The following is a 16,367-nucleotide window of genomic DNA, read 5'->3' on the forward strand; positions in this document are numbered from 1 at the left end:
GCCAAAAGGCTAGAGCGCACCGCACGTTTGGGGGTCCAAACTCCCGGACCGTGACACTTGGACTATGAGCTCTGAGACTGCTTGAGTAGGGAATGTGAGAGGTATCGAAGAGGTAAGGTTGGGTTTAGCCCTTAATGCTACACCTAGTCCATGGCTCGCTGAGCACAGTGGCGGAACCAGAAATTCTACATTAGGGTGACCAAGATCAAATATGTTTATAAACATAAAAATATCTATCTCAAAATGATAAAAAAATTTTAAAAAAAAAATAGAGTAGCAAGAGTCGAACTCATAATCTCACGTCAGAAATCCCTTAAAAATCTCATATTAAGCCAACTTAGCTGTGAATATTTGTTTTACAACATTTACAAAATTAAATTTTAAACATTATCAAGGGGATGGCCATGGCCTACCCCAGCCTGAGCAAGATAGGTGCACCGAAATGTTGCAAGAGGATGAACTAATTTGTTCTTAATGTTGAAACTCCGATGCATGAATAGTCCTTAAATTTGCAAAGTATTGTGAGTTGCACATATTTGCATGAATAGTTCTCAGATTTGCAGGAGTGTGTGATGTAGTTCACACGGCGACACCTGCATGAGTACGAAGAGTGGCGCTCTTCTAGGGAGAACAAGTATGGTTCTCTTGAAGTACTCATTAGTTCCCAAGAATAGCCAAATTTACGGAGTTGCTTAAGCTCTAAATTGTGTTTACAAGGTCCCTTCCTCACTCTTAGGAGTTTAAATCTTAGGATACTCACTAGGGAAGTGTTAAAAACCTTTTGCGCTAATGTGTTAGCTCAAATCTTTGGATACTAGCATTTAAGTACTAAGACTTTCATTTACTGTTTCAAATTTCATGATCTCTGGTTCGTTTGCATTAGTGGGGATTGTTGGACTTAGTAGTGCAATCGGAAAGGTTTTGTCTCAGGCTGTTGGTTTGTCCGATCGAGCAGGTGAGAGTAACCCCTTGGTTGAAAATTCATTATTGTACAACTATCCGCTACATAGTTGTGTACCTTGTACTACATGACCGTGTGACATACATGGTCGTGTACCTTACTATACATGGTTGTGTGGTTTTGCAGATGAACCTATCTATACGGTCGTGTACCCTCTTCTACATGATCGTGTGTGTCAAATATTATTAGGAATGGCTATGAGTTGGGTCTAGTTGGGCACATCATAAACTGATAGATTGTTTGGATTTATTAGCTTGGTTTCCATGTATTAGAACTTTATAAATACAAACAAGAGCCTCTTCAATAAAAACAACTTTCGAAAAATACTACACACATTAAATACAAACCTAGCCTTTTGAGATTTGAATAGTTCTTGAGCAATTCCAATATTTGATTCGGGTACACGGATTGCAAAGGTCGTGGTGTAAAACTTGGGGGGCGTGCATCACTGGGAAACCTGTACCGGTAATGGCGTATTTTGCTTCTATGCCAGTGGGTTCCAAACCATGGCATAACAGAAGGAGGACAGGTCTATGATTCGAGTATGGCGATCAAATTTGTACCTAGGAAAGTTCTTGATTTGTCTATTATCATTCATGGAATCAATAGGTATTTTACCAAAATTCAGATTTGAAATACCCTGTTGTGTAAGTTATAACCTGTGATTGTTTTTAAAAGAATAAAACGTGTGCACTTGTGTAAAAGTGCAGTGATTGTTATTTGATAATGAAAAAGTTATGTAATCTAATTCAATTTATTGAACTAATGTTTACACTGCATAATTATAATAGCTTAATGTATTTAGCAGTATTTTGTGTTTAATATAGGCACATAGCTTGACAATCATGTGTAATCAGTTTTCAAGGTTAAATAAATGAATTAAGGTCAATTTTGTAGCTCTTTTAGCACCTACAAAATTTAAGGCTAACTAGACACATAAATCATAAAAACAAAATATAACACAAACAAGCCCTAGTTTATGTTTATTTGTGAGAGAAACAAAACAATTGCTTTTAGCAAGTTCGTAAATCAGGGTTTGTTCACATTTACTGAACTGAACTGGATTGAGCTGAGGTGCAATGAATATTTTACGAGGAAAAGAAATTAGGAGTTGAATTGATCTGAACTGATTGGAGCTGAACTAAATTGAATTGAACAGAAATTAAGCTGAAGTAAATAGAACACTCATCTGTCCAACTTTACGTGCCCAATCAGCATAATATTTTGGTCATAAAGTCAACAATTTAGGGTCCACATTAAATGAAAAGTTGATTTATTAATGAAATAATCACTTGATTAATTAATCTAGTTGATAAGCTTGGACTTTCTCCCATAAAACGAAATGCATTACTCAAATAAATACACTCCCTCCAACCCATAAGTTTGAGCCAGGGAGCTTCCAACCACTTTGTACAGTAATATATTGTAGGTCAGAATGAAAGTGAAGCCTCATTTAGATGTCATAGGAGTAAGCCTACCTTACCACATATGAATGTAATTTTTGAATGAAATGACCGCTAAAGATGATAGGTTACCCAAAAGGAAAACCAACAACCAACAAGCAATCCTAATGAAGAGAATCGACCCGACTACTAAAGCAAAATAAGAGGATGAAGACTCCAAGTAAAAATGTTCGCAATACCCCAATACTATCTACTACCTGTGTTAACAGTTATTTGCAACAAAAGAAAGGTAGCACAGACTCCTGGGCAAAACTATTAAAGCATGATTATTGAAAAATAAAGGCACTTGGTTAAGTATTAATCCTACCTAAAAAAATAAATAAAAAGCCATAACCACCGAAACCCGGAACTAGAATCACCACCAAAACCACCGAGAACCACCGACACTAAGAACCCAAAATCACCACCAAAACCACTGAAACCCAACCACGAACCCAGCCAAAACTACCGAAACCGACAAACCCAACAACCACCACGAACACATAAAAACCCAACCACCACAAACCCACAGCGAATCCACCCAAAACCACCACAAACCTAACAAAACATCACAAACCCAACAAACCACCACGAAATCCAATTAAATCAAAAACCACTGCGAATCTATAGTTATATATTTAAAAGGAGGCATTCCAAACGAAGGGTTGAGAGATATATAGAAGTGTCTCGCATTATGGGCAGGTTGGTCATTTTATGAGGGATTTAAATTTTGCCTTTATAAATTCAGTGGTACAAAATACACTCTCACTGGTATAAAATATAATGTCAGTGGTATTTCAAAAATGGTTCAAATGTCTCATTAGACTGTTAAATAATACCATTGGAGCTTCATTGGTACAAAATACACTCTCAGTGGTACACACAATACAATCTTAGTGGTACTTACAAAAATGCTCAGTGGTACAAAATATGCTCTCAATAGTTGTGGTCCCAATACTTTTTTGTCTTTTTTGCACTTGAAACCATTTCAGGCGAAAAGGTGGGCCCAACTCCACCCTTTTTTCGAGGTTATATAAACGAAGGGTTGCGAGACAATAAAGTCATGTCTCACAAAGGTAATATAGGCATTTCAGGGGTCAGTTTAAAGTTGTCTCATTGAGTGTTCAAATAATATCTCTAGAGTTTCAGTGGTACAAAATACACTCTCGGTGGTAAAAAAAATATAGTCTTAGAGGTACTTCAAAAAGCTCCACTGGAGTTTTAGTGGAACAAAATATAAACTCAATGGTAGTGGTCCCCAAATTTTTGTTCGTTTTTGCACGTGATACATGTCTGAAAGTTTTAATGGGATCCACACCACCTTTTTCACTCTTCCTTTCTCTCTCCCCCTTCTTCCTTATACTTTTATATTCTTTTTTAATAGTTGTGATACAGTTTCCATTTGTCTCACAACCCTGGATTTATACTTCCTTTTTTCACTCTCAATCTCTCTCTTCCTTTCTCCCTCTTCCTAGTACATTTGTTATATTATTTTATGTTGTGAGACAATACAACCCTACGTTTATACTTTCTCATAAGCAAGCATTCCCTAATTGTTTATATGCCAGCCACGTAAGTCTTAATTTTTCCAGCGCGCCACGTAGGATAACAAATTTTAGTGGTAGCCAATTAAATACAAGATTATTAGTTTATTTTAGAATTAAATAATTTATATGACACGTAAGCAAAATTGGCGAATGAGATTCTCCAAGGTAAATTAATCATCTTTTAATATCATCTATATATAACAAACTATGCATCGCACGGGGTTCATCTAGTAACATCTAATTTCTTACCTGCTAATAACAATTGATGTCATCTATACATATCAAAATAGCTATAAATGACGGACATCAATTTAAAAAAAAAATACGAGATAAGCATCTTAAAAAATTTTAAGAGGAATAAAATCAACATTTCTCAAACAATAGTGTTAAAAATTATATTTCTATACTCTTTATGAATAACATTATATGTTTAACATTTATGCATAACCCACATGATCGATAATAACATATTTCATAAAGAAACAATTTAATCAAAGTGGTAATTCGGTGCAACATCCAAGCCGCATACTAGTTAAGTTACTTACAATTAAGCCGCCACCACGAAACCAGACTAAAACCCCTTAAACTCGCAAAGTTCGCGTCACCTTCACGAATCAGATCTGCAACCTATCCACACAAAACTCACACCACCCCCACAAACCAAATCTAAAACCCCTAAAAACCACCCCCACAAACTCATACGCACGAACCAGACGAAGAAAAGTTAGAGAAATGAGTGATTTTGATGAAGATAGATGGTTTTTGGTGAAATTGATTACCATAGTCAGATTGATTAGGTAAAATAGTTAAATTAGGTTAGTGATTTAATTAGATGTCTAAGTTGTTTAAAGGTAATACTGTCATTCTGTTGACAAAAAGTTACTAAAAGTGGAAAGAAAAAAATTATTGCACATATTTAGCAAGTTAGTATATGGATCCCACAAACTACCCTAAGAAGAAGGCTAGTCAAACTTATAGTAGTGGTGTATATGGATTCCACAAACTACCCTAGGAAGAAGGCTAGTAATACTTAGTAGTAGTGGTATTGCCAAGTCTGCCTTGTGACATTGTCGTATTTACGAGGGAATGCAATGAGATTTATAGTGCTCATAATCTAGCTGTTAAGACTATAAAAAGGCCTTCGTTATTTCGTTTTTACTAATACCAAAACAAAGAAAAAACTGAACTATAAAAAAAAATAACAAAACTAAAAAAAAAAAAAAAAAAAAAAAAAGAGGGAAACCAGCATTCATACAGTTAACCACCACATCAGATTAATCAAATATTTCAGACAAGGTGCACTCAAAGTACTTGAGACGAGTAAAACACTAATGGGTTTCACACACAAATGCAAATCATAACACACAGGCCAATAAAAACGTGAAGCAGTATTTCTCCAAACATCCAAGACCCAATTCATAAGTTAATTCAGCAAACCATATGGAAGACTTTCAACAGTAAAACATGACTTTCTTGACATTCTCTTTCAGAACAGGAAGAGGACGCACAGCAGCATTAGAAGTGGGCGATCTTGTACTTCGTCCACCAGCAGCGGCCATGCCTCCACGACCAGCAGCAGCCCCACTAGTCATGGAGCCACTGTCTGAGGTCTCTGGCTCCATGTAGAAGCGAGCACGAAATGCAGCAAGATGGGCATAATAAGCCGGTGGAACTGTCAGATAGGTGAAAAATATTAGAATAGGAGTACTGAACACTGAAGTATACCATACAAGACTATCATGAAATCATTAAGACAAGGAAGAAAGACTAACCGATTGAAACAGATCGAGTACACCTTGCATATCTGTCAAAAGTTGACACCACCAGCCCAATAGCCAAAAAGAAAGTATGTTTAAAATACAAAGAAAAGAGGAGATTTAAATTTATAAACAAGCACAGATGTCTATTACAAATACAGTTTTCCCTCTCAATTCAACAGTGCCTTCATCAGATAGCTAGCACAGACTTCATGCAAAACTATACAGTTTAAGGCATCTCATGCACAGCTAGAGATAATAATAACCATACCAAGCAGACGTCTATTACAAATTCAGATGGTAGGAAAACTGATTTAAGTAAAAAAAAATCGGAAAAACAAGCTACTCAAAGCTTTTTTGTCAAAATACTAATGTATACACTACAATTGACACTAGTCACAAGCTTAGAACCCTCTCACTCTACTTAAATTACTCAAGTTTGACAACTGATCCAATCTCACTCCTTAGTCCTTACTCATCGAAAATCTTCAAACCTCTTTCCATTTAATTAAAGAACTTAAGCCTTAATGACTACAATACTGTCGAGCTTTCACAATGAAATTCTAACATATGCTACAAATACATGCCTACAAACCTTGTCAAAATACTAATGTACACACTACAATTGACTCTACTCACAAGCTCAGAACCCTCTCACTCTACTTAAATTACTCAAGTTTGACAACTGATCCAATCTCACTCCTTAGTCCTTACTCATCAAAAATCTTCAAACCTCTTTCCATTTAATTAAAGAACTTAAGCCTTAATGACTACAATACTGTCGAGCTTTCACAATGAAATTCTAACATATGCTACAAATACATGCCTACAAACCTAGTCCTCTCATATCATAATTCAATATTCTGAGCTAAATCAAATCAGAACTTGCAATTGAACAAGATATTGAGGTAGCAATTGGCATATTCTACATTAATTCAAAAAATTCAACACGCCTTCATTAAGCTACTTTTTATTAACCACCAGAGTTGGCAAAATATGTCTCACACCAAACTAAAGAATAAAAACCTAATGTCACACAGATCAATACTCAATATTTTAATTCTCAACCTCCCTACTCACGAACAATCCCAATCCTCAAAGACAACTACATCAAAGGTTAATCATAAAAACTGAAGGGGGAATATTCACATTGCAGGAAGAAGTGCGGCTAGTGAAAAGAAGATAATATAATTTTTCTGCATACTAAATTAATCATCATAAAAAATAAAAATAAAAAAACAATATATGGAATTTGTTTTCTACAAAAAAGATATACGATGTATATTATTAATAAAAAGAGGAAAAAGGCAAGAAAATTAAAATTATTAACAGACGTCCAACAGCTACTAAATCAAGGAAAAGGTTTAATAGCAAAATCAATTGACCACTTTATTCCAATTAAGTAGCTGTTTGGTTGACACAAACACAATTAAGTGGCTTACATAGTCCCACTAGGGGCTAACCAAGTAACTTTAACAAGTCCCCATGAATTTCATTACAAAATTTAATACCCACATATATACGAATTTCATGGAAATGTTTACATCCTATGTCAAGCAAACGACCACTAGAAAAGCCTTCTTTTCAACCAATAACCCATGAAAACTAGAAAAAAAAAAATTACATACTAAACCCCTAAACCCTTTTTCAAACTTTTAGAACAGTAAATCTTAAGTACCAACATTCTTCTTTCTCAACATCTTACGGTCTTATCAGACAAGGAGAGAAGAATTCTCAGCAAAGACTTAGTCTACCAGCAACGAAAGAAATGAAAAGAAAAGGGCAAGCTAAAGAATCATGGGGACTCAAAGCAGTATCTCTATAGTATCTCTTCAGTATAAAAAAATAAAAAATAAAACCAATATTGCAACTCCCTCTTACTTCTCCCCCTCTATATGAACTTGTGGGAAGTGGGTAACTTTACTACAGAATACACAGAAAATAAGCTGGTAGGACTAAGAAACACAAACACTATCCAACAAACAGAGAAAATTCAGATAACCCAAGGAACTTACGTATAGCATAGGTTATTCGTCAAGGACTGTAACTCGTCAGCTGTAAAGTTATTTTCATCCCACAAGACATGATAATGTGCTGGCCTGCTAGTACCCTACAATCATGAACAGATACAAAGTTAAAATCCAAAAGGCTTTAAACAAATTATAATCCACCATAAGATGAAATATACAACAATTGAGCTCTGCAAGGTGTAAGGAAAAACCTGAATGCCAGCATGACTACATAGGTAAAAGTCAAATTCAGTTGGGTGACATATCTTAGAATCAACAACAGTACCTGTAACATCAAACAAAGCGAGTTCATAAAACAGATTAAAATATTAGATCTGGCCATTCAAAAATAAAAGTACAGAATAATGACCAGGCAATATGTTTCCACTCCTATCAACTGAGTGTCGATCATGATGGTTGTTGGCAAATAGTCTTGTATGATGACGTTTTTGGACCACAACAAATGTCACAGGCGGTTGGTAATCTGGCTCCAACGAAGCACATGCCTGCTAGAACAATGACAAATAAAAGGTCAATAAATGATGCCAACAAATTTAAAATTAATGGTGACAAAAGTAAACTAAAGGAAGGAAGTTTGACCTTTCGAATAGCATCAAGTTCATACAGCAACACTTGATAAAATTGACCCTCACTCACCCCATCCCTTCACGCAGATAACAGAAAGGGTCAAGGAAAAAGCACAAGACCAAATCTAACAAACAGAAAAAAAATGTAAAAGAGAACCTGTAAAATATGATCCTCAGTGGTTTGTGGCCTGTTGACCTACGGAAAGATATGAGGAGTTCCCTACAAAACAATTTTGAAATGCATAAGCTAATGCAAAATTTATATATCTTGAAAGAAGGGAAAAGTCAGTAGCACAAGCAGCTATAATACTTGATCATTCCTCCGGTAATTTGACCCCTGCTGGGATCTTGCCAGGTTTTGTACAAATCTTGGATCAGCTCCTGACGATGTGCTTGAGCAGATACCAGACCAGCATACTTTGTGACTTCAGGCCAATCTTGAGAGGCAACGACCTGAAACCACAGGACATTTGTTTAAGTTTGACAAAAAAAAAACACAAAAAACAAAAAAGCATTACAGCAAACAACTCCCAGTCCAGATCCTAAGACCAGCATACTTCGTATATCAAATATAAACAGGCAAATGTGCAGATTCATCTTCGAAAAGAATTTCAAAATTGGGTCAAAAATTTTATTCAAAGAAGAAATAAATAAATTAATTAAAAAAATAAAAGCAGAAAAGTTAAATATGGATGGGGCAGTATAAAAGAGCAAACACAAAGATACTTACAGCAGCAATGGATGGACTGGAATCTTCTCCAGGGTGAGGATGGGTAACATCAGCACCAAATATAATTGTTGGTCGGTCGCTGACAAGTGGTATGCGCCTTGATATTGCATCAACAAGGACAGTATTCCTTCCACCAACCTTCACATTAATTTTCAGAGCAACATTTGCCAAATATTGCTTACTCATCTTAAACACATGTTTGGTCAAGCAACATTGTGAAACAATTCCAAGTTCAGTTTCACAGATCCTTTTTAGATCACCTGAAACAAGAAATTTATCAGTTACAAAATCATTAAAAGTAACTATATTGCACTCAATAGTAATAGTTATTACCATAGAGAGAGCCATTGTTATCGGGAAGAATGACTATAAGCAAATCAATCTCCTTTTTCTGCTGCTGCGATTTACTCATAATAGTCATGGCATCATGATATCGAGTTTTTAAAGCCTTTTCAACCTGGTCTGGGCGAGCAGAGATACCTGGAAGTACAGGTTCTGGATTGTAGCTCTGAGAATATACACAAGAAAAAGTTTACAAAAAAAAAAAAGCCGCCATAGAAAAAAATGAAAATAAAAGCAAGGAAAGAGAACATGAATTATAGCATATCATAACATAACAGAAAAATTAAACATTGAGTCCACAAACATCAAAGAATACTGTAGAAGATACTTACCATGCCAGAAATATGACACATTTGCGCAAGCTCAGAGCAAAAACTACGAGCAACACCATCTTGCACATTGCGTGAAAAATTTATGCAGAACCAATTGTTCACTGTTCCCCCGTTAACCATTTTCTGTCGAAAAAAATAAAAGAATAAATACCAATCATGACACAAGGAAGCCTAAATGTATTTTGCTACCTAATTTCAGCATAATCCCTTACCATTATCAACAGGAACAAGCACATTTAATCAAAACAACACGACAGAACATGGAGAGAAATCATTCAGAATGATAAGAATTCCAATTCATTGATGATATAAGAAAACATTTTACAACATTAGCAACGCAAATATGATACATGTTTCAAAAAAGACATGATTCCACACCAATATGATACATACAAGCATCAGCCACAATTAAAGACTTGAGTACATATTTACTCAAATAACCACCAGATATGAATTCTGCATGTTAAAAAAGAAATAGATAGATAAATAAATAAACAAAAATAAGTAACATACATCATACTAGCATAACCTCATGAACAAATATAGCTCGAACCAATTTAAACAGGATCACCTAGAACTGGATAGTGAACAATTGAAAATGCAGAATGAGCCAAAAAATTACTTTGTTCATCATATTCCACTGACCAACTTGGGGTAGACAGTTCTTCTCCCTACCACTATCATGGTATTTGAGCTGCAAAAAAAAAAGAAAAAGAAAGTTACAATCAACAGCATATTTTAGATTAATTTCAGTGAGATGAACCTGCAATGATTTGGAAATTTTGAGCTTTTACCGCCCCCCCCCCCCCAAAAAAAAAAAAAAGGAATAAAAAAAAGCATAATGCAGATATTTGTTTTTAATGGAAAATAACCGTAGTATTTTCTTGATTCCATACAAATTCATAGACGTTTTTAATATACACCCAGGTGCGGTGTACCCACCCAAGATTAGTATTTGCTCTATAATTGATTATTAAATTACCACCTAAATGAGAAAAAATACCACAAGCACAAATTAGTTACGCGTCTCAACATGCAGGTGAAAACAAAATGGTTCTTTCAAATCATTATCCTCTATGGCTTCACAGCAATTTTTTTAAAAATTACTAATCAAATTTGTTCTTCATAATTCATATAGTCCTTTCTATTATATCTAACTCATTTCAATCCTTGCTAGCTCCTACACATAATGATTGATTTAAATGAACAATATAAACACTAGCAGGATAATATCTTGACCAAATACAACAATTTTACATTACATACCCACGGAGCAGGAAGAACACGTGCTTCAACACTAGCAAGCCTCTCATCAATTTTAATCCCAAATTCTTGGGCATAAGGATCAGCATGATATGCATTGTGATGGACAGTCTGAAAAAGAAGCAACAAGGAACAGTGTTAAATTAACATTGAATAGCATCACACTTGTAAGTTAAGTGCTGGCTGTAACCACAAAAGATCACCAAAAAAAAATTTATATCCATTTGAGGAATACCACTTTCAAACAAAACAAGTCCTATTTTCGTTATATATCTTCAAAAGGTATCAACTTAGTAAAGTGCTGACCGCAACCACAAAAGATCACCGAAAAATTTTTAAATACATTTGAGGAAGACCACTTTAACATGTCATATTTTCTTTACATATCTTCCAAAGATGTCGAATTAGTTTAGCCCACCAAGAAAATCCATAAAATGAGATAAATAATAAAAAGGGCAAACCTCAAACATGAATCCCCATACAAAAAGGGGTATACCAACGTGTTGAGAAAAAAGACAGTTACACAGCCAAGCTAGTACAAGCATGACAATGGTACAAGTGAGCAACAAAGATAGTCAGATAAACCAAGCCACATGCCCACTTTTGATAAAATATGAAGTATGATTTAGGAGGGACAAATTTACTTTTACAAATTACTCAAAACAAATTATATATATATATATATATATATATATATATATATATATACACATATATATTAAAAGAAGCAAACAATAAGAAGGATCAAACAAAAGCAGGTACAGGAGCACCCATGAGACAAACCTGAACAATGTCACGCTCCCTCTCTTGAGGACGTTGACAAGTAACCTTCAGCAAAGCTGTAATTTGTCTTTCATTTAATCTTTTAGAATATCGTTGCCCTTCAACAATCTTGCAAACCTACATAATAAGGTACCCATCAGACACTCATAGGAGGATTAAATGTTAACCATACAGACGCAAGAAATGATGACCACACAGCTAACAACCTCCATGGGCAAATAATTTGGCCTCTGTTGGTTTCCAACTTGAAGACATGGCCACTGTGTGTGTTGGATTACAAATCCGTAGGTCTCATAGAAATACTCCACAACTGACTTCATCGTTCCCCTTTCATCAACAGGAAAACTAAACCAAAATAGTAGAAAAAATAGCCATGATCAACATTTGAAAGCATATAAAAAAAACAGAACAGCTAAATCATTTGTTTTTTGAAGCAGGCAAATTGAAAACAATCAGGAAGGCCTTACGTGAGTTCTCTTGTTGCCTGGGAAGTTAGTCCAGAAATTCTGTATTTTCTACGCATATTACCACGGTGTGTAACTTCAACCTTAACCCCTCTTAGAGCCTTCTTAATCTGTTGTCACCAAAAGAAATGAAAAAATAAGAAATAAAATATATTAAGGCAGAGCAGAATAGGGAAAACCATGCGTTAAGTTTTTCCTAGGAAAACATATTATAAGCTAGCCAAAAGGCAATCCGCACATACAAGCATATAATTATAAATGACAACCCCACAGCCTTTTTTCCAAGGAAATTAACACATCAACCACTCATCAGTTTACTCTCACCATTCCATTCCCATCTTTATCTTCCCAATAACAAATGTCAGAAATTTAAATAAAAAAATAATCAAATGTAAAATAAAAAGGAATAATGGTACTTATTGGGTAAGTGTTATATATACATTTGAGAGAGATGCAAAACACAAAGGGAAAAGATAGAACACACTTGCCTTCACTCGATCGGAATCGGACAATGGCCTAGAAGTTACATCCCGGTTCAGCAGTTGGGTCACAAAGTCAATGACAGGCAATGGCTCAATGAAAGCAGTCGAAGACATATCTGCAAACCACATTAAAATATTTAGCATAAAGGAAGAAAACATAGCTGATTGATATAAATTAAAATACAGGCAGTATCATGAAATTAACCTATATTCAAAGATAGACCCATCTGAGTCGGTCGGATACTCTGATAAAATCCACGCCAGCTTTCTAAACCCTCTCCCAGCGGCTGTCTCCGCCCTAGATGGGGAGAGTAAAAAGAGCGACCTACTGGTGAATAACTGCAGATTTGAGATAACCATGTCAGTGCAAAAACATAAAGGTAACCGGATACAACAGTACCAAAAAATGAAGCAAAACGAGAACGCACCGCGTGGTGGGCAATTCACGCAATACTATGTCAAGAACCTGGAGAGCCTCCTGAGGTGCATCAGCCTGCCTTCCTTGCAGAAACATCCCCAAATGGTGCAAGTCTACTCGTGCAGCCAGCTTGATCACAACCTTAAACTCTCTCTCTCTCCTGCTACAAAAAATATCATACCTTAACAAATAACCAACCACATCAAACATTTATATAATGAGAAACCAATGTATAGACCAGACCTTGGTGCCCCAGTTCCATCATCCTCGTCAACAAGTGTAATTCTAAATTCTTTACTGGTAAATGGTAGAGGGCCTGCAGTATATAGACTTTTTCTTCCATCATAAGCCGGAAGTCGCCTTCCAAGATGAGATTCTCTATACAACTTCACCAACTGTGCCATAACAGCACGGTTCACACCCCGTGATGTCACCTCTGGCACGATTGAAACCTGTAACAATTACCAATCATGTAAACAGCACATAGAGATACAAAGGAATGAAAGAGAGACAAATAGATAGAGATAGTTATTACATCATATTGGTGCAAATCCTTATCAGGCAATTCAGCAAAGAAGTGATTCGCTTTCACAATGCACCTGGTGCCAGTGCTACCCTTCCCAGGACGAAGGGGGAACCTCACTGACTTGCTACTAGCAGGCAAAGGCTGAATAGCCTGAGAAGATGGCTCTTCAACAGACAGTTGTTCAAACTGCTGCTGAACCTGGGATGATCCAGCCTCCAAAGGGGACACAGACGAACTGGCCTCACCCTGTTCTGCCGGCATTCCAGGAGTCATCGCTTGAATAGGCTGACCCCCAGGTTGGTAGGAACCCTGGGAAGCTTGGTGCAGCTCGGGAACTGAAGGGCGATAGGACCCACTGATAGGACCACCACCACGGCCACTACCAGCACCGCTACTACCGCGGCGCTGAGGTGGGGCCCCACCTCGTGGATGCTGCTGAGCACCCCTGCCTTGGTACTCTGCAGACCCACCAGACTGTTGCAAGGACATGCCACCACGCTGGCCGCCGCCACGTCCACCACCATATCCTCCACGACCTCCTTGTCCCTGGGGCCCCCAACCTCTTCCTGCACCTGGGTAACCACCAGCAGCTTGTTGAGGTAGCATAGATTGACCACCTCCGCCTCTTCCTCCAGTCCCTCCAGCTTGCTGGGGATGAGAGCTCTCTCCTTCCCCATGTTGTTCAGTTCTCTTCTTCCTCACCATTTTGCCAACCGCTTCAACAAATATGAAAAGCTTCAATAAATCACCGAGACAAAAATTACCTATCACATACAACAGCCACCCAGCATATCGATACACTTAGAACAACAAAAGTTAAAGCAAAACAAAAATTCCTCCCACTATCAAAAAAATACAAACTTGAAAATAAACCAATAATGAACAACAGAAAAAAAGAGCTTCAACAAGTATACAATACATGTTTTACCAAGTCTAGTAAAACGAACAATGATCCAAAGCGATTTCGATTCAATTGACTAATGTACATCATAAAACTTGTCGCAAGGGCATGGAATTAGATTAAAGGTAAAAGAGGAAATTTAAATGAGTGCAAAACACACAATTTCATTCCATATGCTCAACCATCATCAACAACAGCAAAGCAAGCAAACAAAACAAAGTTGGAAAAACGACATAAATAGTAACAAAGCCATCATTCTCAAGCCAAAAAAAGACACTTTATGAATGTGTACACAGAATCAAAATTACACAAACAGCAACAGCATAAACACAACACAAAACAAAAAAAAAAAAAAAAAAAAAAAAAAAAAAAAAAAAAAAAAAAACACACACACACACACAAAAACACAAATTTTTATAACCAGAATTCAAAACATCATCAAATCAAAAGTCACAAATTTCAATATCGCACAATTCAAACCAAACAAGTACACAGCCGATAAAAAAAATAACCAAACCCTAACCCAAAAATTCCCCAAAAGTAACCCTATAATCGCACAAAACCAACAAAATCAAACATCAAAAACATCAACAAAAAACACAAAATTAGATCCAAATTGCGAAGAAAAACACAACGATCTTACAAAACCCAAACAAACCCAGAACAACAACTTAGGGCAAAAAAAAAACCGCCTTTAAAATCGGAATGCAAGCAATTCAACAAAATCACAGAAGAGATAAACTAGATCCATGAAATCAGAGCAAAAATACAGCAAAAATTGAAGAAAAATACCGCTGATTTGACCTAAAAAGACACAATTTTTACACTATCGGAAACAATTTCCTCTCGCCGCCGAGTACCCGACAGAGAGTGGAGAGAGAGCGAAAAGGAGGAGAGAGAAAATAGCTAAAATAAATTAAAAACGGCGTCTTCTAACCAAAAGCCAATAATCTACGAAGAAATGCAGTATATAAAGCCAGCAATGGGGTTGTGAAATGACCATTTTACCCCTTAAAGGGTTTGTTTTTAAGTGTTTGGATGAATGCGTTTGGTGATGATGTGGGAGTGGCAGGATTGGAAGAAGTGACCCCAATGGGATTATGTGTGGGACCTCTTAGTTGGTGATGTGGAATTATGTGAGTACGTGGCATTGCATAAATTCGACAAGTTGGATAGGTCTTTTCTTAGGATTTTTGCTTTCAAAAACTTTACCAGTATATATGATAGAACTCTCAAGGGCAATTTGTGATAGATCTAGGGATTGTTTGGAGACTGATTGTCAATTTTTATTTTTTTTAGTTGGTGATAAATTTAGGGCTTGTTGGGCGATTCATTTTCGGCTGTTATTTTAAGTTATTCTGATCAACTATTTGTATTAGCAATTAGGGGCAATTTGTGATAGATTTAGGGCATGCTTGGTGATTGATTGTCGACAGTTTTATTTGGCAACTACTTGCATTAGCTTTGTAGGTGGAAGTTTGATTGTTGGCTAGTTAAATAAATAAATATAATCACTCCAATATTGTTACAACAAAACTAAATAGTTGTACTAATATCAAGGAAACCCTTTCTATGTAGTATGTTGTTTGGTTTGCAGAGGTAATCAGAATGGAATGAGCAAAGGGAATGAAAGAGAATGAAATGAAACCCTTTTTATGTAGAATGTTGTTTATTTTACAAAACAAAGGGAATCACCACCACCACCACACAACCCCTCTTTCCCACTTTCCCAGCCACTCCACCGCCCAGCCACCACCTCACTTAAACTCGCCGCCCATATTTGCACCACCCCCACCACCTCGCCGCCCCCTGAAAACCGTTGT

General features: G+C 36.4%; 1 protein-coding gene across 4 annotated transcripts; it reads right to left on the minus strand.

Annotated features, from left to right (window-relative positions):
* Positions 1-5,202: 5,202 nt before the first annotated feature.
* Positions 5,203-15,499, minus strand: LOC110733193 (protein argonaute 1-like). 4 transcript variants are annotated; one of them, XM_021913203.1, is made up of 22 exons: positions 15,337-15,499; positions 13,653-14,359; positions 13,361-13,569; positions 13,128-13,280; positions 12,905-13,038; positions 12,706-12,815; positions 12,221-12,327; positions 11,960-12,098; positions 11,754-11,870; positions 10,974-11,081; positions 10,330-10,401; positions 9,708-9,830; positions 9,367-9,541; positions 9,034-9,293; positions 8,614-8,756; positions 8,461-8,523; positions 8,317-8,380; positions 8,087-8,222; positions 7,929-8,002; positions 7,723-7,817; positions 5,723-5,754; positions 5,203-5,622 (listed from the first exon to the last, which is right to left on the minus strand). In XM_021913203.1, the coding sequence occupies exons 2-22, from the start codon at positions 14,346-14,348 to the stop codon at positions 5,402-5,404; spliced, it is 3,231 nt and encodes a 1,076-aa protein (XP_021768895.1). In that variant the 5' UTR covers positions 14,349-14,359; positions 15,337-15,499; the 3' UTR covers positions 5,203-5,401. The 4 variants fall into 4 exon arrangements, with proteins under 4 accessions (XP_021768895.1, XP_021768896.1, XP_021768894.1 ...); XM_021913204.1 differs by having other exon boundaries at positions 13,653-14,378; XM_021913202.1 differs by having other exon boundaries at positions 13,653-14,407.
* Between the last annotated feature and the right edge of the window lie 868 nt (positions 15,500-16,367).

Source organism: Chenopodium quinoa, unplaced genomic scaffold (genome assembly GCF_001683475.1).
Source record: "Chenopodium quinoa cultivar QQ74 unplaced genomic scaffold, ASM168347v1, whole genome shotgun sequence".
Lineage (NCBI taxonomy): Eukaryota > Viridiplantae > Streptophyta > Magnoliopsida > Caryophyllales > Amaranthaceae > Chenopodium > Chenopodium quinoa.